Source organism: Manis javanica, chromosome 1 (assembly GCF_040802235.1).
Source record: "Manis javanica isolate MJ-LG chromosome 1, MJ_LKY, whole genome shotgun sequence".
Taxonomy (NCBI): domain Eukaryota; kingdom Metazoa; phylum Chordata; class Mammalia; order Pholidota; family Manidae; genus Manis; species Manis javanica.
Window position 1 is genome coordinate 200,991,658 of NC_133156.1, and position 25,804 is coordinate 201,017,461.

Below are 25,804 nucleotides of genomic sequence, written 5' to 3' on the forward strand. Positions count from 1 at the left end.
CGACATGAGTCTGGTCTCCAAGTTGGCGTGTTAGCCTGTGGGGTTCCTTCAAGTCTTTTTGCGCAGCCTAGACGTACCGTGAAGGTCTGAACTGATCACTTAGGCTAGGGCCCCAGTCAGGGCCGGGACAGGGACGTTTGACCTAGGGGAATGCCAGCGACTGTGTAAGTCTTGCCTGTCACTGCATTCATCGAAAAGCTGCAGCTTTTCAAGGGTTCTAAGCAGGAGACCAAAGTGAACGAGTTAAGCCAGAGCTTATTTTAAGCGCTGACTCCTTGGCACCTTCCTTTTAGCTCCGTCCTCCTCCCTGGAACCCTTTCAGGTACCCTCGCTCAATCACGATTAAACCCCGGAGAAGTGGAATCTCCACACAGGTTTCCGTGGGTCTAACAGGGGCCTGGGCATGCTCAGTAGGCTCCGTGGTTCTCCAGTTCGTTGTCTTTCGCTCGCTCGCTCTCGCTCTTGCTCTCTCGGGGGAGGGTGGGTGGTGACAAGTTAGAAGCGCTTGCGGCAGGTCCCCGCCCCCAGGACCGGGCTCCCCTGCAAGGGGACGAAGCAAAGGTAGAAACACCTCGCTCCGCAGCATCCCGACCAGGAGGGGCTGCGCCCGCGGGCGGAGCCCGCCAGTATCTCAGTCTGAGGACACCCCGCCGCTCTCCATGGTACTGCGGAGAGCTCAGCTCCGCCCTTCTCTTTCAGAAGGACAGCACCCGGCGTCACGTAACCCAGCCTTCTCGGGCTCCACCACCGCCTCCTCCTTCCTAGCTCTTTCCCTCTCCTCCTCCTTCTGCTCCCCTCCGCTGCCTGTTCTTCCCTCCCGCACTCTTGGAGATAGACGCTCAAGCCTGACGCCTCTGAAAAGGCAGCGGCAGTCGCCTTATCCACAGACCTCAGGAAATTCGCTTTGGCCGATGCATGCTTCAGGCTCTGGCTCCAGCTAAGGGAAATAATCGGGCAGGTAAAGAAGCTCAATTTGGGTTTGGGGGAGGGGATGGGGCGAGGCAAGCTGGAGGATATCTTTCCCTGTTGCAACTGAGCTAGGATCTGCCACAAATGCACTGCGAAAGATGGGTGGTGGGAGGGTGGAGGAGTATAGATCTTAGTTGTTTTGCATGAAGCTTTTTAAATAGATGGCAAGAAGGTGAGATGGTGTTACTGGAATAGTAACTTAAAGGCTGAAAGCTGTGATTTATTAGCAAAAGAAAGAAAACAAAAGGCAAATCAGAAATCAAAGCAGACATATATATATCATATATATATATATATGATATATATATGATATATATATATATATATATTTCCCTTGTCCGTTAGCCCCATGCTGTCTGTGCCTATCCTTAATTTGTGTAGCCGAGTCCAGCCTCCAAGAAACTGCACTGATATTAGAGATCGAGCTTAGAGACTGGGCGGGAAAGCCAGGGAGAATTTTGGGTGTGCGTGTGCGCTGGTATTGAGAGACTTTGCAAAAGCCATGGGTAAAAAGACAGGCACTTCAAAAAATTTGGCCAAAAATTTCAGGTTCTTTGTGATATATATTGAAGAGTGCATGGAAAGGGGTGTGTGTGTGTGTGTGTGAGAGAGATACCATAAACATATTAAAATAAATTCAACTGCAGCTGATGAGCATACTGTATTGATCCTTCCAGTGTCTTGGGAATGAATTTGATTCTAGAAATGAAAGAAAAGATTAATGAAGCTGTTGGTCTGATTTTGAATAAGAGCGCTTCTTCCTTTAGCTGCAGTAGGACTGTTTTTCAGTTTCTTTTATTTCACCCTCTAATATGTGAACTCACCAGGTTTTTCTGGCACCTAGAGAGAATCTTCTTTTTCATATAAATACAGATACTGTCTCAAACATAATGAGCTTCCTCTAAGAACGGGAGAGTCAGTTGACCTCCCGTGTGGTAAGAATATATATATATGTATTTTTTCCCTTTCTCTTCCATTCCTTAAAAAATAGTCAAGGTATGCATTTGTCGAGGAGGGCAGGAGAGAGTGGTGAAGAAGGGTTTGTGATCTATATGATATTAATAAAATAAATGTCTCCAACTGAGTCTCCAACATACACACACACACACAAATGGTTTTCTAACACAAGAGACTGTAGATGGTTTCAAAACACTACTCTTGATCTGGAAATTCCAGATTTATTTCACACATGACTGAAAACTTGGCAGATTCCTGAGTCCACTTAAACAATGAGAATATATTGAATAATATGCTATCTTAGAATGATCTTTAAAAGTACCTTTCTTTGGGCTTGGCACTGGAATAGACAAGATATGGCTGGTGATTGCTGATGGTGTAGAATATATTAGCCATAATAAATAGGCAATTGAGATTTTTATTTCCTTTTGCTATTGGACAGTGTGTGTGTGTGTGTGTGTGTGTGTCTGTGTGTGTGTGTGTGTGTGTGTGTGTGTGTGTGTGTGTGTGTGTGTGTGTTGAAAGAGAGAACCAGTCATCAATTTCATCTGAGGAGGAACTTGAAGTGGGATCCCCCTAGCTTGGTGGCTCTCAGCTGACACCTGTAGGGATTGCTCTGTACTGAAGAGAAATGCTCTTAGCTCCCTCCATGGAGGAGCAGCAGCACAATGCGGTGCCATAAATTACTGCTAGTTTCAGCTTGTAGGGGAAAAAAAAGTGTTAATTGGATAGTGAGCTTCTGTGTCCAGGCAATAAATTTGTGTGTGTGTGTGTGTGTCGTGAGTGGGGTGGGGGTGAGGGTTATATGTGGTGTGTGTGGTGGCTGTGGGGAGTAGGGGGCACAGAGGGAAATGGTGAGGGGGATAACATTCATTTGCTTGACATGACCAGATGATACATTTGTGGGGGATTTTGGTTAAAATATGAGAATAATTTTTTTGGTAAAAAATGACTTAAAAACAAGTCACTGTTTATGATTTCTGTACCATTTCAAGAACCTGTTTAGGGATAATAAATAGAGGTGGTTTAATAGTATAGTGAATGATTCAAAGATATAATTAAAAATTTTTGCATCCTGGAGCCATAGCAGCTAAGTTGATACACATGCCAACTGCTGTTCTGACCACAGGAATCTTAAGAGCTGACAGTCAGATAAGGACTTCAAGAGCAGTAAGGATCACTTCACTTCATTGTTATGCAAAATATTAAATACTTACTCATCTTTAGAAGAGTTAGTATTACTGGCAATTGAGGTATAAATGCTGCCAAAGATAGATATCTGACTCCAGTTAGATGCTTTCTCCTATAACAGATTATTCCTTTAATAAAAAGGGGAAAAATACATGTTTGAAATTTAAAAGACTCTCAACCAACCATTATTACTCCTTCTCTCTCTGAGAAAAATAACATGATAGGAACGCTATACAAATCCAAGCTAGCAGTTTCCAGTGGACAGTGTGATCTGCTTTGCTATTGTAAGATCTGCTATTAACTGAGATTTGAATAGGTTACATTTTTATTGTGCATGTAACCAGTACACAGTGTGAACAGAAGTCCTTAAAAGGGCCTTTTTTCCCTCTTCTCATATATGTAAAAAAAAATAAAATTTTTCAGAAAAAGTAAAAGATAACTATAAATGAATTATAAAAATCTGAAAAGGTTACCTTTAAACAGTTACAATAGGCTACAATGGTGTAATGGCTGATTGTAAGAGTGTGATATTAACTATTAGGAGACATTAAGTTTTAATTGTAGATTGAGACAAATATGCTCCTTCTAATAAGGTTGACTCTTGGCTTACTAAGAGCACTAGTTATATTCCTGGTTTCTGAGTTGAATAATGATTTATATGATATACTTATAGATGACTTTAGAACTTAATTTTTATTTTAATCCTCTGCAGATTTCTGGGTCCTTAAAAAAGACAAAATAACACAAAAATACATCACCAACACACAGCCAATTGATAAGCTGGCATCTTAGCTTGGCCTTACAGAGGCAGAGAGAAGAGGAGCTATTGTGATTTCTACATCTAACAGCTATTGGCTATTTCACATCTTCTGGGCTTGAACCCTCTGTCAGGGAAAGAAAAAGACAAGTGAAATCCACCTCTGAGGCCATGCACAACAAATTCTGTTGGCTTCAGTCGTGCTGGAAGTCCATGATATGACAGAAGAAGCAGGCCTTTGAAATTACTCTGGGGTTGATAAGTGGTGACCTCAAGAGGCAAGGAACCCCTTTCTCCCTTCTGAATTGGGGCACTACATCTGGAGGAGAAACACTTGAGGCATTCACAAGCATCTGAGGACGCTGGTTCCCTGCAGTCTTCTTGCTCTTCTCTGAGGTGTGTTTGTTTGTTACCTGACGCTGCCTCCCTTTTTTCCTGGTACCACTGATGGTGGCTTTTGAGGGGTAAAGCATCTATTGACACCACCAACACCCTTGAAATAGTTCATTGGATTCAAATGGAGGAGTGATTTACCTTGATCTTCTTTTGACACCTTTTCCAGAACGTTGCTTCCAAAGTGTATCCTCTCTTTGGTCTGGAAGTTCTGTGGCTGTCTTGCACCACTGGGATCTACATTTTCCAGTTGGGAGGGGACTACAGGGAGAAAGGGAGGGGTTGCTGGAAGAAGAAGAAGAAAAAAAGAGCTAGATAAAGGAGGGTGCATACCTCTCAGTCTTGTCCATCCCCATACCTTACATATTTCTGGACCCTTGTTTCTGCGTGACGGTGTCCAGGACCATTTTGACCCTGTCGGCCCCCGCACCCCCCCGCCGCCCCCCAGCCACGAGCATGGGGACGGCGCTTCTCCAGCGCGGGGGCTGCTTTCTTCTGTGCCTCTCGCTGCTGCTCCTGGGCTGCTGGGCAGAGCTGGGCAGCGGGCTGGAGTTCCCAGGCGCTGAGGGCCAGTGGACGCGCTTCCCCAAGTGGAATGCCTGCTGCGAAAGTGAGATGAGCTTCCAGCTCAAGACGCGCAGCGCCCGTGGCCTAGTGCTCTACTTCGACGACGAAGGCTTCTGCGACTTCCTGGAGCTCATCCTGACGCGCGGCGGCCGCCTGCAGCTCAGCTTCTCCATCTTCTGCGCGGAGCCTGCCACGCTCCTGGCCGACACGCCGGTCAACGACGGCGCATGGCACAATGTGCGGATCCGCCGTCAGTTCCGCAACACCACGCTCTTTATCGACCAGGTGGAGGCCAAGTGGGTGGAGGTCAAATCCAAGCGCAGGGACATGACTGTGTTCAGCGGCCTCTTTGTCGGGGGCTTGCCCCCCGAACTGCGCGCTGCAGCGCTGAAGCTCACGCTGGCCTCGGTGAGGGAGCGAGAGCCCTTCAAAGGGTGGATTCGTGACGTGAGGGTTAATTCCTCCCAGGCTGTGCCAGTGGACAGCGGCGAGGTGAAGCTGGAAGACGAGCCGCCCAACAGTGGCGGCGGGAGCCCGTGTGAGGCGGGCGAGGAGGGCGAGGGCGGAGTGTGCCTCAATGGAGGTGTGTGCTCCGTGGTGGATGACCAGGCGGTGTGTGACTGCTCGCGAACCGGCTTCCGCGGCAAGGACTGCAGCCAAGGTAAGGCCTTACACCTGAACCCCTGGGGCCTCGACCTGGGCAGGGCAAGGGGAGGCAGGGCGAGGCAGGCGGGTGCGAGTTGGTGCATGGGGGCTTCCTTCTCTGGACGGTGTGTTTTAGTTAGTTTAGAGGTGAAGACCTGTTTTTGGCCTCTCTGCTTTATCACCTCCTACAGCTCCTCCCTTGGCATCCTCTTAATGGTAGAGCAGTTCATTTCCTGTGTGGATTTCTTCCTGGGGCTCCTTTCTAGCAACCCTTATTCCTTCCAAGTGGCAAGTAAAATGACCTTTCCTCTTCATTCCTTGGGTTCTTTGCCAAGCTGCTCCCTATCTTCATTGGGCTGTGACCCGCCTGACTAACCACTGTACTCTTCTCTACCACCTTTAAGTGTGTAATACACAGATTTTCCCCATATGATGCAAATAAGCATCTAGAAGATTGGGCACACTACTGGTGAAGGGTGAAATACAGGAGAAGTTCATGGTTATGAATCCCCACATAGTTATTTGTGGTAAAGGACAAGGGAGAAATAATTCATGGACACTGCTGTGACTTTTACAAGTCAAGTGTAAAGTCTTACTCCTGGTTGTGGAAAAAGGGCGCCAGAAAAGGGGAGCACGTGAAGATTTTCTTGATAAGAAGGAGGAGACTTCTTGGAATTAATGTTAGTTTTATGGTTATGTCCAAGACCAATATTTGTCAATTTAAGTAAAATTGTGTGATTTCTGTGGTTTCTTGAAGTGAGAGATAGGTCAGTTAATGTTTAGAAATGTTAGGGATTAAATAACATATTTCTCAATTAGCCATGGGAAGATAAACAGTAGAGAAACTAAGATGTTGCTGGCCTGGGAAGCTTCTGTAGGCTAGTAAACAGGACACATATGAAGGATTGCAACAGATTTTCTGAGTATATACAGCTAATAATATTTGTCTGAGTAGAGAAGGCCAAGTTGTAATTTCTGCTCTTCTTAGGGATTCAAACATGTATGTAATTTTTAAAAAAATGAAAAACATAGTTTTATTTTCTCCACTTTGTAAATAAAATTAACTAATCAATGTGTTTCTCCAATGTTGCTACATAACAGTGACCAAGGAAAAATATTGTAAAAATACAGGAAAGCCTATGAAAAGAAAGTAAGATATGAAAAAGATGAAACATGGATGTATCTGTCGCTGAGCAGGAGAGAAGATGTTAGGGTTTCAAATAGAGAGCTTGTGGGTCAAATCAAGGCAGTCAACACATGGATAAATGGCATTTATGACTGAAATTTTTTAAAAGGTGAATTATTAAATCTAATTTGAAAGCTGCAGGGACAAAAGCTCTATGTATGGCTGTATTTTGTTGTATAATATCTTCTGGCTTTTTTGCTGACACTGAGAAGAGGAACTAGCCCTTGTAAATCTTACTAGACTTGGCAGTTCTCACTCACCTGACTTTAACAGAAATGTAGGCTTGATAAAATTTGTAATTCTTTAAACAGTAAAGGGAGTGAGTTAGGAAGAAAAAACTTGGTCATTAGGAGAGTTGTGTAGCCTTCATGTGTTCATGGAAAAAAAATGTAAAGTGCGATTTTATTGTTCTTTGCCTTCATGAAGGATTTTGTTTTCATTGTATTTGGCTTAAGTAATTATCGAAGGCTGTGTATTCCATGGCCTATACTGCACTTCAGATTGGCCAGTAAATTTCCATGGACTTAGCATCAGGCTTTACAGTTATGTTACACAAAGTAAAACTATGTGTTTTTCCCCTACCAAATCTAACATAATTATAAATCATGAATAAGATAGCTACATATGTTAATTTGCTGTAGTATAATTTGAAGTTGCATCCTCTGCACTGTTAATAGAAATGAATAAAAAATAAACATTATTTAATGGGAAATACGTCCTAAGTATCCCAATACCACTTTAAAATACAGTGCAGGCAATTTAAAAAGGACACATGAGTTATAACTCCCTTAAATCAGGAAGCAGATATGATACAATGACAGCTTGTACTGTGTAGGAGGGTGTTTTATATGAAAAAAAAATCTGTGCATTTTTAACATAGGGATCCAGGGATCATGCATAATCAGAAACAATTAAGAATGGAGAAAGCATGGCAAAATATGTTGAAGAGAAGCAGAATTAGATGTCTCTGAAATGCATTTTATTTTTCAAGGGAATAGTTCTTTCCATAAGATGTAGAATTTGGAATTATCAAGATACATAATTGAATAGTATAGTACCCAGATTGAACCCAGAAAAAACATCCATTAGGATTGTTTTGGGGCACTGATTCATTTTGAAGATTTAAGCTAAAAATGGAGTGCAAAGATCACCACTAGTAATGAGAGGAAAACAAAAGGCTGAATTCCTTTGATTATCACAGAAATGGAAATGGAGTGACATAGTCAGTCTTCCCAGAAGGATTAACTCCATTTTGCTTATTTTTCTTGTTTCATGTGTGTCAAGTGACTTTTAAATAATTAATTGAGAATGGATGCCTCTCCCAACACCAATAATGTGTTGATGGCTAGGGATAGATGATTTCCATTCAGATGAAATATAAACAAAGCCCTGCCTCTAGCCAGTATTTACACTAACTGCCACATTCTTTTAAAAAGTAATTTAAAAACAAATCCACATTCATTAGAGAAAATGTAGGAAAAAGTATTAGCCGCAAACATTAAACAAAATTCAAATTATATCTGGTCCCAACTACAATTTCTTTTTTAACATAATAAAAAAGTCTAATATTAGTTTAGTTGTCTTCATATTCAAAATATAATAAGAACTACCAAACAGGCTATAAAAATATTCTGTTTTTTTTTCTAGTCTAGAATGTCTTTAAACAACTTCTGTACCTGTAGAATTCTAGAATATTTTTATTTAATGAACTCACTTTTATCCTCACTCTAATTTATTCAGGCCTAGCAAGTTTTATTTATTTATCTATTTATGTAGTGATGGAAAGAGAACACAAGAAGATTATGTGTCATGATAGTTCACAGAGGCGGGGTAAGAGTACAAACACTATTCTTGAGCCTTGTATTACACATGTCTGCTGAAAAATATTTCTAGTTTATTAGGTTTGATATTTTTCTCAGATTCAGGTTTTTTCAAGAGAAAAAAAAAATTAAATGGCTGGTAGAGCAGAACTAACTTATGCATCACTTATGTTCTTTGACCCAAAAGTCAGCCTCAGAACTCAACTATCCAAGAATGTCATCTTTCCTGAAGGATGGATGCTTATGGGGTGCATAACTTTTTCAGTGAATCATATTCATCTAAGTGCTCCTGAATTGTTATTATTTAGTAAGTTTCTACTTAAGAGGACTAACTGTTTCCTAGCAGCTTAAAAGAATTAATGAACCCCATCTCTATCCAGCTTAAAAATGAGAATAAAAGACTGGTTAATGACAAATTAACTTTTTATGATTTCCAGGTCTGGGTTTCATACATTTTAGGGTCATTTATATTAAAATTTCATACTATACACTGAATATTACTTTTATTCACTTTCCGTATTTAAATTTCCAAAGATGCATATGGCTGTTTGTTTAATATTGCTGAACGGGGCAGTACGATAGATGTCATTTAAGAAATACCCTGCTTTAGTGAGCTTACTAATGTGACCAGATAGACACCATATTCACCTATTCATTCATTCATTCACTTCTTTATTCAACAAATATTGATTTTATGCTTTAAATGTGCCAGAGTACTAGGCTCAGGTAATAAAATGGTGAATAAACTCTCGGAAATAGTTCCTGCTTTCATAGACTTCACATTCCAATGAGGAAGCTTATTTTGTAAAAGGGGGATTTAAATTATTTTTTAAAAGGGGGACTTAAAATGGTGGTATATATTTTGAAGGACAGATGCATGGTAGTGTGAGAACTTAAAATAGTGTGCAGTGACTAATCAAAGGTTTTCCTGAGTGATATTTAAACTAAAAACTTAGAAATATAAAGAAATTAACCAGGTAAAGGCAGAGGAGAAATATTAAGTACAGAAACTTGGTGCAGGAAATGGCATGGCACATTCAAGTAACTCAGAAAAGGCCCTTGGGTATGGAGCTGTTAGAGAGAGGAGTGGGGCCAGGTCATGCAGGGCCTTGTACACCGTGACAAGGATTGTAATCATCGTTGTGAAAGTGATGGAAAAGCAATGGGAGGAGTTTAATGTAGAAAGGGAGGAGGAGGATCTCATTATTAAAATTGTATTTCCAAAATGTCATTCAAAAACAGATTTTTTGGTGGCTCGAGAAAAAGGGAAAACGTTATTATTTCTGGTTTGTCAGCAACATTTATTAAGCATCCACTGTAAGCAGTGGACTGAACTAGGGGACATAGAGAAAAACAAGATTCTTTCTCTAAGGAAGTTAGAATATTTATGAGTTTGGTTATGTGTAGAAATCTAAAGCTGTTCGTTTTTTAGAACACTTTGGTTCCACCTGTAAAAAGCATTATCTGAACCCTTTTTGTGGGTTGTCATGTGGTTTCTCTCAGATATACACCTAGTGAAATCTATAGGTTTCTGGAGCTCATTGGCAATGTCATATTTTATTATACCCCCAAGTACCTTGTTCAACCTGTCTGACTTTTGCTTATATATATTGGTTGATTGATTCTAGGTTTTCAATGATTTAACTGATACAATAAAGGAAAATATTGTGTAGGTACTTACAGTCTTTTAAGTTAAAAAAAAACAACAAATATGTAGTGACTGTATACATAGGTACTAGACAAAATGATTTAAAAATTTTGCTGGAGTTTTGTTTGTAGTCAACCATTGTAGGAATAGGTGGATTACCTGTTCTGAACAACCTGAATGGAGTCGAGAAATTAATCAATAATTTTGATTTAGATAAAATGTTCTGGTAAGTCTTAAATATGACAATAAAAGGCATCTTTCTAGTCTATCATAAAAAAACTTATCTTGACTATAAAATAACAATCAAAACTGAGTTACCATTATAGAATGCTACAAATAAGATGGAATGTATTTATTTTGAAATTTGAATTTTCATGAGATGCAATTGTAGTGTAGATGTTAAATTATATAGACTCTGGGACCACACTGCCTAGTTCAAGTGGGTACACTAAAACTTCTTTTCCTCAGTTTTGTCGTCTGTGAAATTGGGATTATAATATTATTATTTCATAGGATCTTATCAAAATTAAGTAGGTGACTTCCTGTAGAGCTTTTAGAACAGTTCCTGACACACAGTAAACTTTTTGAAGTGTCCATTTGTTGTTATTTTTGTTATTATTAGTACTGCTACCACCAGCACCTCTACTTTTGCTGATAGCATTTTTTTTAGGGTTGCTTTCAAACAAAATTCAAATATGGAACATTTTCATTTGTAAGAAATTCTAATGTAATAATGATCCTTGGTTAGCTCCAAAGTATCAACTTATAAAGAATATGGGAATGGGTGCAATGCTCTTTCAGATTTTTTTCCTGCCATGTGATTAGTTACACAATCTGTGTAAACAGAATATGGCGTTGGTTCCGAAGAACTAAATTCCTGGTGTGGCATTGCTGCAAAATCATGGTTAAAAATAGAATAAAGCCACTAGTGTTTCATGTTTCAATTTCTAAGAGTATAAATTGAGAAACACCTAATCAGTCTACTAGTATGTTGTGAATTCCTGTGAGCCTACCAGGTAGAGTGTTTGTGAACAGCTAATCGGTCCAAACTCTCAGAAAAACTTGAACATTTGAAAGAAATCTCTGATGGCAGCAGGTTAGATGTCTCCACGATGTTCGGAGTGTTAATAGTGAAAATTTTGAACATGTTTCCGTGAATCTACTTTGAGGTCATTTTAGATGAATTCTAGATCTATACTATTTATGCCCAATAGTATGTACAAGATTTGGTAGAGTTCTTTTATTTCGTATTGATATCTTGGTACAGACAAACTAAGTAAAGAATGCATTGGTCCCCTTGTTCCTCCTGTGTAAAATCTATCTAAATGACATATGTAATTTAAGGTAACAACTACATAAATGCATATTATAGGATTCTATTTATATGAAGTTCAAAACAGACACAAGTGATCTATGGTGATAAAGGTTATGACAAATGGAAGTTACCTTTTAGTGGTGTTTACTAAAGGAGGACACAGTGGAGCTTTTGCCATGATCTGGGCAGTGGTTACATGGGTATACATATTTCTAAAAAAGATTCATTGAACTATATAATTCTGATTATGTACTTTTCTGTGTGCAAACTCTACTTCAGTTTAAAAGAAATCCTTCAAATTATAAAAGGAATGCTGCTCCATGAATAACCAATGCACTGAAAACATTTAAAAAATCTTACAAAGGAATGCTTAATAGAAATCCATATTTTAACTTTTATGCAAAAGAGGCAAATATTTGTAACATAAATACAAACAGCATTCCGGAATGTACAACCTTTGGAGTTGTTTCCAATTTCTTGTGCCTTTATAATGAAAATAAAACATAATTATATATTTAACATTTGCATGTGTTGAGAGAAAGTCCTACCAACACATTCAAGCAACATAAGTGTCCTAATTGGACAACTCAGTTACTGGACTTTTAAGTAATTGAGGTAAGTTTGCTGTAAGAGCTCAACAGATATTTGAAAGAGTGATAGAATATTGGAATAAAACATCACTAGTCCAACTGTAATTCTCATAATACTCTCTGAATCTACAAATATGCATGATTTATCCCTCAAAATATCAGATATCAAATTATTTCAAAATTTTAGATATCGAGTTATTTCAAAAGGTGCACTAGGTTCCCCTCTTTTAATGGTGCCCTAAGTACCTCTCCCATTTGAATACAATTTAAAATCATTCTGTTTAGTATCACATCAGTTTTTGTAATTATGGTTTCATGTTTACTGAGTGAAAAGCATTGTACAGTTGCTTTGTCTATTTTTATTTATTCCTACAACATCCTACTTGATAGGTTTTGTAAAATTCCCATTTTACAGATGAGAAAACTGTGGATTAGAAAGCTAACTTGCCAAAGTCCCAGAGCTCAATGACAGCTGAAATTCAAGCCCACCTGTGTCCATTGCCCTAGCAGGCAGCTCTGTCCATTGTGTGTATTTCACTTAACAAACAGCGATGGATGCTGCGAATTTGTTCACTAGTTATCACTTGGTGCTAATTTGAATGGTTGACTTGTAGTAAAGTCTTCAGAACTCAAGATTATGGTGGACTCTGCAATTTAGTGCCATTTCCTTATGTTGTGATAATAAACAGAATAGCTTGTCAGAATTCATCACACTTTGTTTCCGTAACACTTTCTTTTTTGTTAATCTTCTATTCATATTATACCTAATGGGTTGGTTCTACTCTAATGTAACTAGAAGTAAAGCCAAAATATATTGCATCTGAAGGACACTACAAAAAATTATTGATCTTTTGAATGAAAAGTTATCACAGAACAAGCAACACAAAATTTTCATCCACTTCAGAATCTGGGAGAGAAAATTATTGAAACTATCAAAGTCCTTGGTTATTCAGCACAAGTATAAAGATCTAGTCCAGTCACATAAGTAGATACTTAGTGAGAATTGCTGAGTTAGAACATGGTTCTGCTGAAGATATAGATGATGGTACACTGGGCACTTAATTGAAATTACATAATGAAAATATAGTGCCTCTTTTTGGATAAGTGAGTTTGGCTTCCCAACATATTGCCTAAAGTTTAACTCAGGAGCTGTTCATAGAGTTAAAAAGATGTATTCTCTATGCTATTTCTGGTATATATGAGAAACTATTTTTGGAAAGAAGTGGGAGGAACACAAGTCTGACCTGGCAAGCCGAAGTGCTGACCTGGTCTCTTGTCCAGTTACTTGTGCTCAAAACTGTCTGGACTGTAATTAAGAAATACACTGACACCACATTAATGGGAACAAGTGCTACTTCAAATAGCACTTCCTTCAGTTGGTTCCCAGGAGGCTTCTGGTGGTCCAAAAGTTAGAAGAGCAGCTGCCAAGAAGAACAGTTGCTTCACTAGTATCCTAACACCAGGAGGGGCTTTCTATGTTTAATTATAAACATAATGAATTCTGTGTGGATGGCAGTCCACAGTGGAAGCAACACTGATCACAGCTTAGAAATGACTGTTTTTCGTGTCCTAACAATACCTGGCTTTGTACTGGAACCAGCTAAGCTTAAATGGTACTTAGACATTCCTAGATTCAGCAGAATAAACTGCCCCAGTCCAGCAGAGGCAAGGAAATTAAAGACTCATGTTTTTCTTCTAAGTAATGATGTCTCTCTATAATTACGTGTGCCTAGACTCTCCTTGGAGAAATAGCTGGCATGGTAGCATATAACTATAGCTGCCTTGTGGAAGATACTGCTGTTTAGTTTAAGCTTTTTCTCTTGAATGCAAAATTGATTTTTTTCAGCAAATAATATAATTATCTATTTAAAATTATTGTGTGCTGCTTCAGGTACTGAATGTTTAATTTACCCAACTGAAGTCACTGTAAAAATAGGAAGTTATATATTATATTTCATGACCCAAATACACAATATGTAGGAGGATATATTTATGAACCCCTATTTAAAAAATTGTGCCAATTTTCTATGATAAAAGATTACAATATTCTAAAATAGTGAGACATTTACTTTTGATATATTAATGTATATGTGTATAGTATATAAACACAGAGATATGCACAATAAATATGACATATACAAGAAAAATGCATAATGTAAGCAGAGGAGGATTTTTCTAAGTTGTAAGAAATCATGTAAAAAATCTTCAAAATATATATTGGTTAAGCATGTCATTAAAATATGTCTCTATAATTTTAAATAATCTACGTAATATATACGTAGATTTTCTACACAAGATCTTAGAAACCTAAAAAGTATCCTCTTATAATAAGACAAATGACTTTCTTTGATCAGGCACCATATTAGAGATTTCGAGGTCTGCAAACTAGCATTTTGATATTATTGATTAACGAAATCCCAACTGCTCCTGAAGATTGTGTATAAAACTATTTTAAGTTTGCTCCAAGATGGCTCTGACAGTTACCGAGAGCAATTTACTCAGATGGAACTTTATTATTATTAAATAGTAATAGCTATTATTTAACTATATGGGAATGAACCACAATTATGTTCAAAAAAGATGAAAGAAGTTCAGGTAATACTAACAATGACATCTTTAAAACTTTCATACATAAGAAAACTAGGGGTTTAAACTTATTTACTACACTCTCAATGAGTTCAAAAGATGTCAAGACCAACACAGGAATATTTTGAAACAGCTATTTTAGGTCAGTAATAGCCCTGAAGCCTCTTTTACCAGAGTAGGGAGTATATAAGAATTTCTGTTTTTAATATTTAAATGAATCCCTTCTATGTCTTAGAACATGCCTCATTGGTCACTTTCTATCATTATATGGACATTTTTAAAATTTATACATCATTAATTGTTTCTGTGGTGTCAGTCTTGTTCAGATTAGAAAGTTAGAATTGAAATAATAAAGCTTTCTTCTATCACAATTTAAATTTCTTGGATTCAAATGACATTTAAAGTGGTGCTTTTTTTTTCTTTTGCTTGAATTTCATCATTCATTCTTCTACTTTCTATATTGATTTCCTTCATAAGAGTACGATCAGAGGTAGAACTTTAGAAGTTAGACTAATTCCTATCTGGGAATGGAACTATCTCCAACTGTTAGCTGAGAGCTGTGCACTTTCCCAGAGGTCATTGGAAATAAAGAACAATGGGCACCTCCCCTTCCTCCAGACCCAAAGTGTTATTCATCCTGGACAAAGTCTTTGTTTGTATGACAGGAAATACTGTGTTTCATCCTAAACAGAGGCAATAAAGATTTGTATTGGGACCAAATATACAATCCTGGGGTGTCTTCTATCCATAGAAGATGGAAGTTGGAAGGATGATGAGACCCCAGAGAAGCTGGGAAGTCTGAGATGTGTAGTAATTGAGAAAATGAGAGAGACAATTGAGAGAGAGGAGCAGAAGATAGGAGAAAACATGATGATTATGGAAAGATGAGTGTTGGAGGAGAAGGTAAATTAAGAGAGAGAGAACCAGCAGAATCTGAAACAACCGGAACACTGAGAACTCATGATTTAAATATGAAGAATCACACATCTGGCTAGTGGAGGAGGGGACTGAATGTGTGTTTCTTGACTTAAAGCCCCAGGATTGAACTGAAAAGAAGAATAAGAGGAAGAAAAAGATATTGATAAACATATTATTTTCTGCAATTCAATCATATGAAGGTATTATCTTTCTTTTATCTCTATCTATAGGTTCTGGAAATATGTCTTTGTACTTTTTCTTATTGACTAATGACAACAGCAGCAAAATCTTATAAACTCATACTCTGTGTAAGGTACTATTTTAGCTTTTTACACATATCAATTTGTTTCATCTTCCCACAACCCTATGAAGTAGGTGATATTTCCCTTATCTGACAGATAAGAAAACTGAGGCTCAGAGATTTTTTTTTTTAATTACTCAATTCTCACCTAGGAATTTGCAGAGCTGGCATTTAAACCAAAGCTGCATGACTCCTGAGGTTATGCCCTGAATTTGTAATTCCTTCTTTTTTACAATAAAATAATAACTCACTGTATATCCTTCACACACTCTTTCTATGAGAATCTTTCCTGTGTTTAAAAAATGTCTGTATAAGCTAATGCAATTTCATACTTTGTCTCTCTCTCTCTCTCTTTCAGCATTCTATTTAAGTGTTTAATAACTTTTCCTGGGCAGAATTTCTTCCTTAAATTTAATGAAAATCCTTTCTCTGCTGACATAAATTAATTTCTTCTTGTTATGTCCTCAGTGGAAATAAAATTCATGTAGTCAATATCCCCTTGAATTATCTTTATCTGCCTAAGAAAAGAGTGCTGTCTTCACTGAGCTAAAAATGTTTTAGATCCTCCTTCTGTGAAACTGGTCTGACATTCACCGTCCTTCCCCTAATCGCTGGCTGCTTTATTTATTTTACTCACTATCACCTTGATTCTCTAATGCTTTCCCAAAGGCTAGTTTCCAGAACCTATTACCATTCTCTTGAAAACCTACCCTCTGCCAAAAAAAAAGACAAAAAGGAAAACTATTTAAGACTGAAGTTAAAATTCACAGATGCATCTGAGTAAAATACGGTATCCACTGCTATAGAGCACTTGGTCTGTGAATTACTGCCCCAGTTACCTTAACTTACTGTCATTGCACATAGGTGTGTCTGGGATACACTCTGGACAACAGGATCGCTGCACTTGCTGTGACTCCTTTACCTTTCCCCTTGCTTCCATCTGACTTGCTAACTTCCATTACACCTTGGAAATGGCATGTATGGGCAGGGACTTCCTAAAATTCTTGGTAGGTTGTTGCGATTTGGTGTTTAAGAAAGACAACTCCATCATCACCATCATCTGTAGCTCAGGCCGTCCAGAGTTACCTAAAGGGAAAAGTCTTGATAGCATTGCATTTGTAAGCAGGAAAAAGTCAGCCAGAAAACTATGAACCGATAAACAGAGAAAAGAATTTGGACTAAGGAAAACTGGCAGTGGTACTTTGGTTCACAGAGGACCAAACAAGGGAAATGAATTTGAACGGGAGTGTGTTGATTTAGGGCTAAGGAAAGAGAAGACAGCATTTGCTTGTAATTCTAGTACAAATGTGAGAACAGGCCAGCAGAAGTGGTGGACGAGAATCTCTTTTCCTGGAGATCCTTAACAATAGCTTAGATAGACAAACTGCATTGCTTAAGATTTCCCTTTTTCTGGCCAGAGGCCCTTGCTAAATGACCTTCAGAACACATTTTAAGCTTTTGGTTATGTAAATAATTGTACTTTTGGAAAACCTTTAATGAACAAATCTCCGAATATGGAAATAGTGCCAAACAACACTCCCCCCACAAAGAGAACCTACCCTCTGCCAAAAAGAAGACAAAAAAGAAAACTATTTAAGACTGAAGTTAAAATTCACAGATGCATCTGAGTAAAATACGGTATCCACTGCTATAGAGCACTTGGTCCGTGAATTACTGCCCCAATTACCTTAACTTACTGTCATTGCACATAGGTGTGACTGGGATACACTCTGGACAGGCTCTCTGCCCACATGCTTGTGTTTGCCCTGAGCCAGCTGCTCTTGTCCTCTTTACACAGTGGGTTACCCCAGTTTCATGTTTCCTTGAATGTGGTTGAGCTCAAGTTACAGCTGTTGCCTCTGTACCTCAACTCACCTTGCACTGCCACTTTTTCATTCTGCCCTTCTTCAGGGTATCCTCCCAGAACTAAAGTCACCTTCACCAGGTGTGATATCCCTGCCGTGCTGCCTGGCTGCAGCACATTCAAGTGGCTTCTCTCCCATATCAATCCTTTTATATTCTGTGTCACTGTGGTTTCTCTGGGAAATACAGCTTTGGATGAAAGGGGCTTAGCATTGGTATGGATTCTTTCTGAAGAAGAATGAGATGGGAGGGCCGAAAAATAGTTTTTGAGTTAAAAGCAAAATAAAATAAAATCAAAGCAACAACCACGTACAACATTAAAAACACTTATTTATGGGTACTCTATAATGTTCATGGTTTCTCAGCATAATCAGTTACACAAACCAGAAGTCTAACCCCATCTTTGACTGTTTTTGTATGTTTTTAGCCCGTTCATGAATACATTCATAATTCAAAACCCCTTACTAAGAAGCATACATGAGATGAAATGTTAGCTCTTAGGCAATTGCTTACCTGTGTTCTCAGCATCCTTGAAGACTGAAACTTTGGCAGCACAAATGAAGGTTTTGAAACCTAAATATAAGTATAAAAATTTAGGAATTCAAAAATATGAATAAAATTCACTATTAATCACAGTATATGAAGATCTGTAGTTGGGTGAACATATGTGTTATTAGTGATATTATTATGATATCAGTTGTAATAAAAATGAACCTTTCTTTTTGAAATATACAGGTATGGTGGTATGCCTATAAAGAGTGAGAAACATAAGAATCCATTTAAAAACTACAATTAATAGATTATTGCACACTCTCAATTAAGTCACCATAATTTCAAATTACTCTAATCACAAGATTCTTCCATATTAAATGAAAAGCTTGTATTAAGTCATTAGAAACTTATAGAGGATGGGCAGGAAAAGCAATGAATTAGCAAATACTTGTTTTTGGTATAAACTGTGAATACAAGGAGAGTCAGGGAACTTAACATTTTTTTTTCTTTTTAGTGAAATACTATGTTCTGATCAATCACTGGCCAAAGAATTGAAAAGGGAAGAAGTCACATTCTAGTAGAGCAGGCTGGCAGACACATGCATGATTTCAGCACAATGCAATAAATGCTATCATAGAGATGGGTATCTAGTTTTACCAGAAGCTGGAAATAAAGGGACTAAACATGTGTTTTCAATGACTGATTCACTTGATTCTGTTGATATGCTATTTCAGGCTCTCATATTCACCCATCAAGATTGTTGTTATAATCTTTTACTACTTCTCCTAATTCCAGGCAGTAATCCTCATTCCTCTGTGCAAAGCCAATTTTCCCTCCTGCTGGAGTGAGTGATCCTTTAAAAATATTTCTCCTTTGGTTTAAGATAAAGCATACATTTTTAAGAATGGCAGGCAAGCACTTTTCTAAGTATGTCCCTGATCTTTCCAGTCTCATTCCTTATCGCTTTCTTCCAACAGAAATCTTGTGCCTTAAACCAGTCATTATTTGTATTATGAAAAATCATTACATTTACATGTCTTGGGGTCCTTTCTAGTGCTGTTTTTCTGGACATAAAGCCTTCTGTCCAGTCTCTACTGAGTTAAATTCCATGCATCATGCATGACCCATCTAAAAAATCTCTGAAATTCTCCTTGAAATTCTACTCTAACCCTCCTACAGAGCCAGTGCTTTGTGTAGACCTTTGTTAATATTGCACTCAAGACATTTTATCATAATTATTTAACATTCCATCTTATTTGTTCATGTAATTCTAAGTCCCTAAAGAAGCAGTTATACTCCTATTTATTCTCCTATTGTGTATGTTTATGTAGCAGACTGGCTTGTCGTAGAAGCTCAATAAATGTTAGAAAATTTAATTAAGTTCAAAATATTAAGAATAATGTTTAAAGAAAACAAATAAACACTTCTTTAAGAAAGAAATACACATAGCCAATAAATATAAGAAAAGAAACTCTATCTCAATAGGAAATCAATATAAATTAAGATAAGGTATTATTTCTTGCCTAGTAGATTGAGAATTTCAAAGAGCATCATCATAGACAAGTGTTGGCAGAGATGTGGCAATACAGGCACTCAATGCTCTTGCACATCTTTGGTTGGAGTGTAAATTGCTACACTCTTTTTAGGAGCAACTTTACACTAGCTATGACCATTTTAAATGTATATTTCTTTTAAAGCAGCAATTACCCTTCTAGGAATTTTTTTAAATTACAGAAATACCTGAACAATTCTCACAAATATATAATCACTGTTACACTGTCTGTAATGATGAAAAAAAGTAAATGGAATCAACTGAAATATTAATTTATATGTAATTGGCTGACTAAACCATGGTAGACTCATAACAATGCCTCATAATATAACATGAATAAGGTATGTCTCTATAAACTGGGATGGAAACATTTTAAAAGCATATTGTTTTGTGAACATAATCAAATTGCAAACATGTACATATACACATATACATATATGCACAATAATAGGATTGTATATACTTATTTATGTAAAAAATAAATAATTGGGAAATTTCAGTTATTTAACTGTTTTTTCATGGAGGAAGTAAAGAAAAAAAATCCTTTTCAGTTGTTGCAAGATAAATATAAGTACCAGAGCAGATTAACGAAGAAAGTTGGCAACCCTCTATCCATCTTGAAGGATTTCAGTGAAATTTTGAAATGCCAAACTAATAGTCCATTTCAGAAGATCACACTCCTAATATGAACTTCCAAAGCTTTGTATTATTATTATTATTCTAGAATGAACATTCTGTTGTAGAAATAAAAACAGAGTGTTCATATAGTTAGGACAAAATATGGTACTAATAATGTTACATGATATATTCTGAAAGAATATTATAAAATAGTGAATTATAGAATTTAAATATTGTATAATTCCAAGAATTTTTTTCAATTGGACCTGTTCTCAGCAGATTGATTTTTGTAATGTTTCATTTACAACATCTCCGCCAACCCCACCCATTCTCAATCCCAAATTAGAGTGATAACTGAAAGGTCAGTGGTGTGTCCAAATTAGTTTCATAGTCGGGTGAATTATACTTGTAATGTTTCCTCTTCCTAATGGAAATCCTAGAAATATCTAAGAAGTCTTAATGATTGACAAATGTTTGAGCTACATTTTTCTGCTTTACTTAATACACATATATGTTATCAGTAATTATTTAGTTGACTCTTTAATTTGTCTAAATTTGTGCAGGCATAATGGAAACTGACAATACAATTTTCCATTGAAAATTGTAAATGGGTGACTGAACTGAGCAATTCACCTCCTTCCCAATCCTTTTCTACAGATATCTTATGCTACATCAGAATGCCTAGACTTTGAAAATATCATCTGTATTCATTCACCCATGCATATAAATTGATTTGCATGCTCATTTTGTGGTTTCCAAATATGCATTTGCTGTGTAAAGTTTTTCATATCTAACCCAAAATGGTTCTTTTACCAATCCCTCAAAAATACAGCTGGTGTGAAGCAACTACACATTAAATTCAGGTGCTTACACAAATGGATTTCTATAGAAAATGCTAAAAGCCTGGAGAAGAAAGGCTTAGGTCTTGCCATTAGTCATATTTTTTATCTCAGATCTTGATTTTAGGGGTCAGCTCCTTAAAATTTTTCAGGGGAAAATTGGAACTAAGTGACAAGAATTTATGCAGACTATCCAGAGTATTTATCTACGCATGATTTTTATGGGAACTAAAGATATTCAGTATAATAGTGGACAGGTTGCATTTTGCTTTACCACCAATTAGTTATGCCTTACTGGACCTTGGTTTTCTTAACTGTATATCTTTGATAGTTCTAGTTAAAAATACACAAACACACACATGCATACACACAAATTAAAGTTAAAACAATAAAGTGATTTACCCCAGTAAATAACCCCAATATTGTTACTAAGTTAAAACAACCTCTTAAAAATATATAAGCATCTGAGTGCAAGTTTTTAAAAAAATTAACAAAATTTCTGTGGCTATGACCATTTGTAAAGAGTTAAAATATTTCAAGTTGGGAAGTTTTCATTATTTTGTTGGCTTTCAGTATTTACTGAGAATCTTTCACACATAATTTAAAAGTATATATTATATGAAGTACAATTAATAATATTTTTTAAATGCCCTGAGTCATAATATGCAAGAGGAAGGGATTGATATTTACTGATTGCCTACTGTGTTCTGGTATTATCAGTTCTGTGTATGTTATTTTATTTACTGTTCACCACCACAGATAGATTTATTTAATTAATCTGCATCCTGCACTTAGAAAAACTAATGCCCTGAGGATGTAAGAAGCAAGGAGAGAATTTGAACACTGGCTTTACTTGCCTCTACATCCCAGGCTTTCCCCTGTGTCTCCATGGTCACCACGCATAGCTTTAGAATAGCTTGTGTGGGCCCTGTGGAATCATTTATACAAAAGATCAAGTCAACCTCCTATTTTTAGAGAGCCTAATAAATGTTTGAGCTACTCTCAAACTTTGAGAATATTTTTCGGATTTAGAATCAAGTTTGCTTTTAGTTAATTTGATATATGTTTTTCTTTTGTCCTCATTTCTTTTATGTATGTATAGGTGAATGTATTTCCCAACTGAATAATATATTGCTGGTGATGACCAAGAAGAAACCTCTAAATATGGTTTCTGAAGACTTCATAGGAAGACTATAGGCAAAACTGAACCTACATAGAATACCCCTTGTTTTTACTCTCATTTTCTTTATCTTATCATTAGTGTATTTCTGGTTTTTGTCTTTTCCTTTCACTCTGTAAAAGAGTAATTTTTCTTTTGGCTACTTTTTCTTTCTTAAAGTTATAAGGCTTATGATTTCTTCATCATATTCTGGCTAGTTTTTCATCATAAAACATTCAAACTATTCCTACCAAAATGACAATTATTGAAAGGAAGAAAATAGCTCAAGAGAATACTGTTCTCTGCAGACCATCACTTTATGGATTTGTCCACATTTTACCTAAGTATATTCTATGGTGATATTTTATCTCAAAATTTACCCAGTTTAAGAAATGAATATTCATGTAAAAGTGCATTCCATGAAAATGTTTGTATAACCAATATTTATTTTCTTCTTTTTAAAAATGTATTGTCAGTAATTTCAAAAGCATCATTAAAAAAATAATAACAAAAAACACAAAGAAAAGAATATAGGTAAAAGTACATTCTTAAGTGTGTAGTGTTTAATACATATTATGCAAACTTTCCCTAAACCCTTAAACATTTCTAGGTAACTTGATTTGTCATTGGAGTTGACTTCATAAATAATCTATAAAGTGTATTCCTAGTTTTCCTGTTGTAACACCAAAACTTCTATAAATAATTCAGAAATTGTAGCACAATATGTACAATTTTGGCCCTTAGATTTCAAAATCTCCAAATCAGTTTTTATTTGGGCAATATTTTTTCCCTATTATTTATGCATTTTAGAAACAATTCAGAAAATTCTAATTTTTAAAATTTGATAATGATCTGAAAAATATGTCCAATTGCATATCAAAATGAAGATAATCTGCTACAAAATGAAACCTGAAGTAGAAATGAATCACTAGCTATAACTCATTATAGTATCCAAGATGGTACTTGATACAGAGAGAAATTTTTAAACATTTATGACATTTTGAATAATATTTAAAGGCATGGGACTTAAGCATGAGGGATAAATTTGTGATCAGATGGGCCTGGTCACTACTCTTCTGGAGTTTATAATCTACAGGTGAATATGCAAACATGTAGAAGGTCAACCACAATTCAAAGTGATCAACAGTAACGACATGCAATTCAGATGTAGGAGGAAGAGAAGTCTTCTCAGAGGAAAGTACAGCTAGGATGAGACTTGAATATGAAAAGGAGTTAACTAAGGGAACAGAAAGCAAAGAAAAAAGCATACACACAATACTATGCCTCATTTGAAGAGCTGAAAATAGCTGAGGATTTGCGGTGACAAAGGAAAGCTGGTGCAAGTGGCTAAATACAGGCTGCAAACAAAGGTTTGTAAGTCTTGTAAACTGTTAAGGAGCATAGGACTTATCTTTTGAATATGTGGTAGAGTTATAAGAACAGGAAGTAATATAAAACTATAATTTTAGAAAGATCACTGTGACTACAATGGTAGATCTTGTATGGAAATCAAAATTAGAAATATTTATTATTTTATAATAAGTAGTATAATGCATATAATTATGTGGGTCCAAATGAGATGACAGAGGTTCTTGTAACAAGGTCTGTGACTGCCAAATAGATATATATGTGTTTTGAAGACTGTTAGCTTCCACATGTCTAGAAACCCAACAAAAAGTGTAGATTTGTTCTTCGTCAATATGGGGAAGGATAGAACTGAGTGATAGGATAAGGGTAAACCACTGTCAAATTGGGAAGTTGAGGATGGCGAATGAAAGAGGAGGAATTGGAGTAAAATCCAGAGGAAGATGTAAGTTTTAGATACAGTTAACAGCGTAGTTACTAGTAAAGGAAACCAGGAGTGACAGAAATGAAAATATCACAATAAAAAACTGCCTTATATTTGCAAACAGCTAGATAATAGGCAGATATGCATATTCTAGTGACTGTTCAATATGTTCTTTCTTGTGGTGCAAGATGTGCTCATTAAGTTTTACCATCCTCTAATATTAATTAATATCCCTCAGGATTTTCCCCCTTCCTTTGATTTGTTTCCATGCCTACCAAGCACACTTTCCATTCTAATCCAAACTTTCAGTTCTCTTGGTGCAAGAAAGGTGCTCCTCTAGGTGGATGAAGAAGTGATTTTTCCAGTTACTGATAAGTCCTCTCGTTTTAAAATAATATGTTAACATCAAAATTTATGAGGAAAATACCCAGCAAAGTGCTATACTCCCAAATTCCTTTAAAACAAATGGTTTATTTATAAAATCATGTACTTTGTTTTCATGAAACTTAACTTTTTAGATGTTCATGAGTTTTAAAATATGTATATATTCCCATGTAATAATATATCAACTAGGTCAGTGACTTTCCCAAAGAAAATACAAAGGGAGAGAGAAGCAAAAGAGCAATTAAAGACAGGAAATAACCTGTGTTGAAAGCACGTATTTATTTAGTGGCTGCTGTGTCTCTTTTAGGCTCTGCATATTTCCTTTGTTTTCCCACCCAGAATCTGTTTATTTATGCTGTCCTTTTTTAAGCCTAGCTAAGGCTTTGTTCATGGCTGGTTTATGAGCAACAATTCACTTGATATCTGTCTCCTATCCATGGAAGAGTTAGCCAGGCCCTGAACTAGGGCTTCCTTTCTCTAACTCCAGAAACCTGGACAAATGGTTATGTTTCTTTAAAAGCCAAAAGATGAGGGTCCATCTAGGCTAAATAATGGAGGCATTCTGGGAGGAAAGGGAGTACTAAAATTGTTTTTTAGAGGGTCTGTGAAAAAAGAGCTCAGATGTGTTAAAAAGTTGATGGTTGATGAAGGAACAAAACAGCAGCAGACTCACAGACCTCAAAAAGGGGACTAGCAGTGATCAAAGGGAAGGGTCTGGGAAGGGTGAGGGGTTAAGGAATTGGTGGAGAGGGAGGGAGAAGGGCATTAAGGGGCACTATAATCACAATCACAATATACGTAGGTCATAGGAAAAGCAGTGCAGCACAGAGAAGACAAGTAATGACTATAGCATCCTAATCTATGCTGATGGACAGTGATTGCAATGGGTTGGCAGGGGTACTTGATAATATAGGTGAATGTTGAAACCACAATGTTGCTTATGTGAAACCTTCATAAGACTGTATATCAATGATACCTTTATTAAAAACAAAAGGGATGATAGTTGAAATGATAACAGAAAAGAATGAATAACAGCCACTACATTCACAAGCTGAAAATTCAAAGTAACATGTTCCATTTCCATAATTCAGTTCTTGTTTGGTTCCAGTTAGAAAGACAATCACTCAACTTTTCATCCTCCTTCTTTCTTTTATTCTTCCTTACGATAGAAAGAGATATATTATTGTGTACACATCATATTGTCCCAAGTATAGGAGGAAGCTCAGAGGCAAGTGAACTGCTTAAATGCAGTACATGTAGCTTAT

At 36.8% G+C, this 25,804-nt stretch overlaps 1 protein-coding gene across 25 annotated transcripts in view; it reads left to right on the plus strand.

Annotated features, from left to right (window-relative positions):
* Positions 1–574: 574 nt before the first annotated feature.
* Positions 575–25,804, plus strand: part of NRXN1 (neurexin 1) — a 1,077,010-nt gene continuing 1,051,780 nt past the window's right edge. For 10 of the 25 annotated variants that reach the window (XM_073213304.1, XM_073213313.1, XM_073213311.1 and 7 more), the window contains exons 1-2: positions 593–958; positions 3,830–5,495. In XM_073213304.1, the coding sequence (XP_073069405.1) occupies positions 4,724–5,495 (772 nt within the window). In that variant the 5' untranslated portion in view covers positions 593–958; positions 3,830–4,723. Of the gene's footprint in view, positions 959–3,829; positions 5,496–25,804 lie in introns of all 25 variants that reach the window. The other 15 variants (XM_073213308.1, XM_073213325.1, XM_073213315.1 and 12 more) reach the window with 5 other exon arrangements.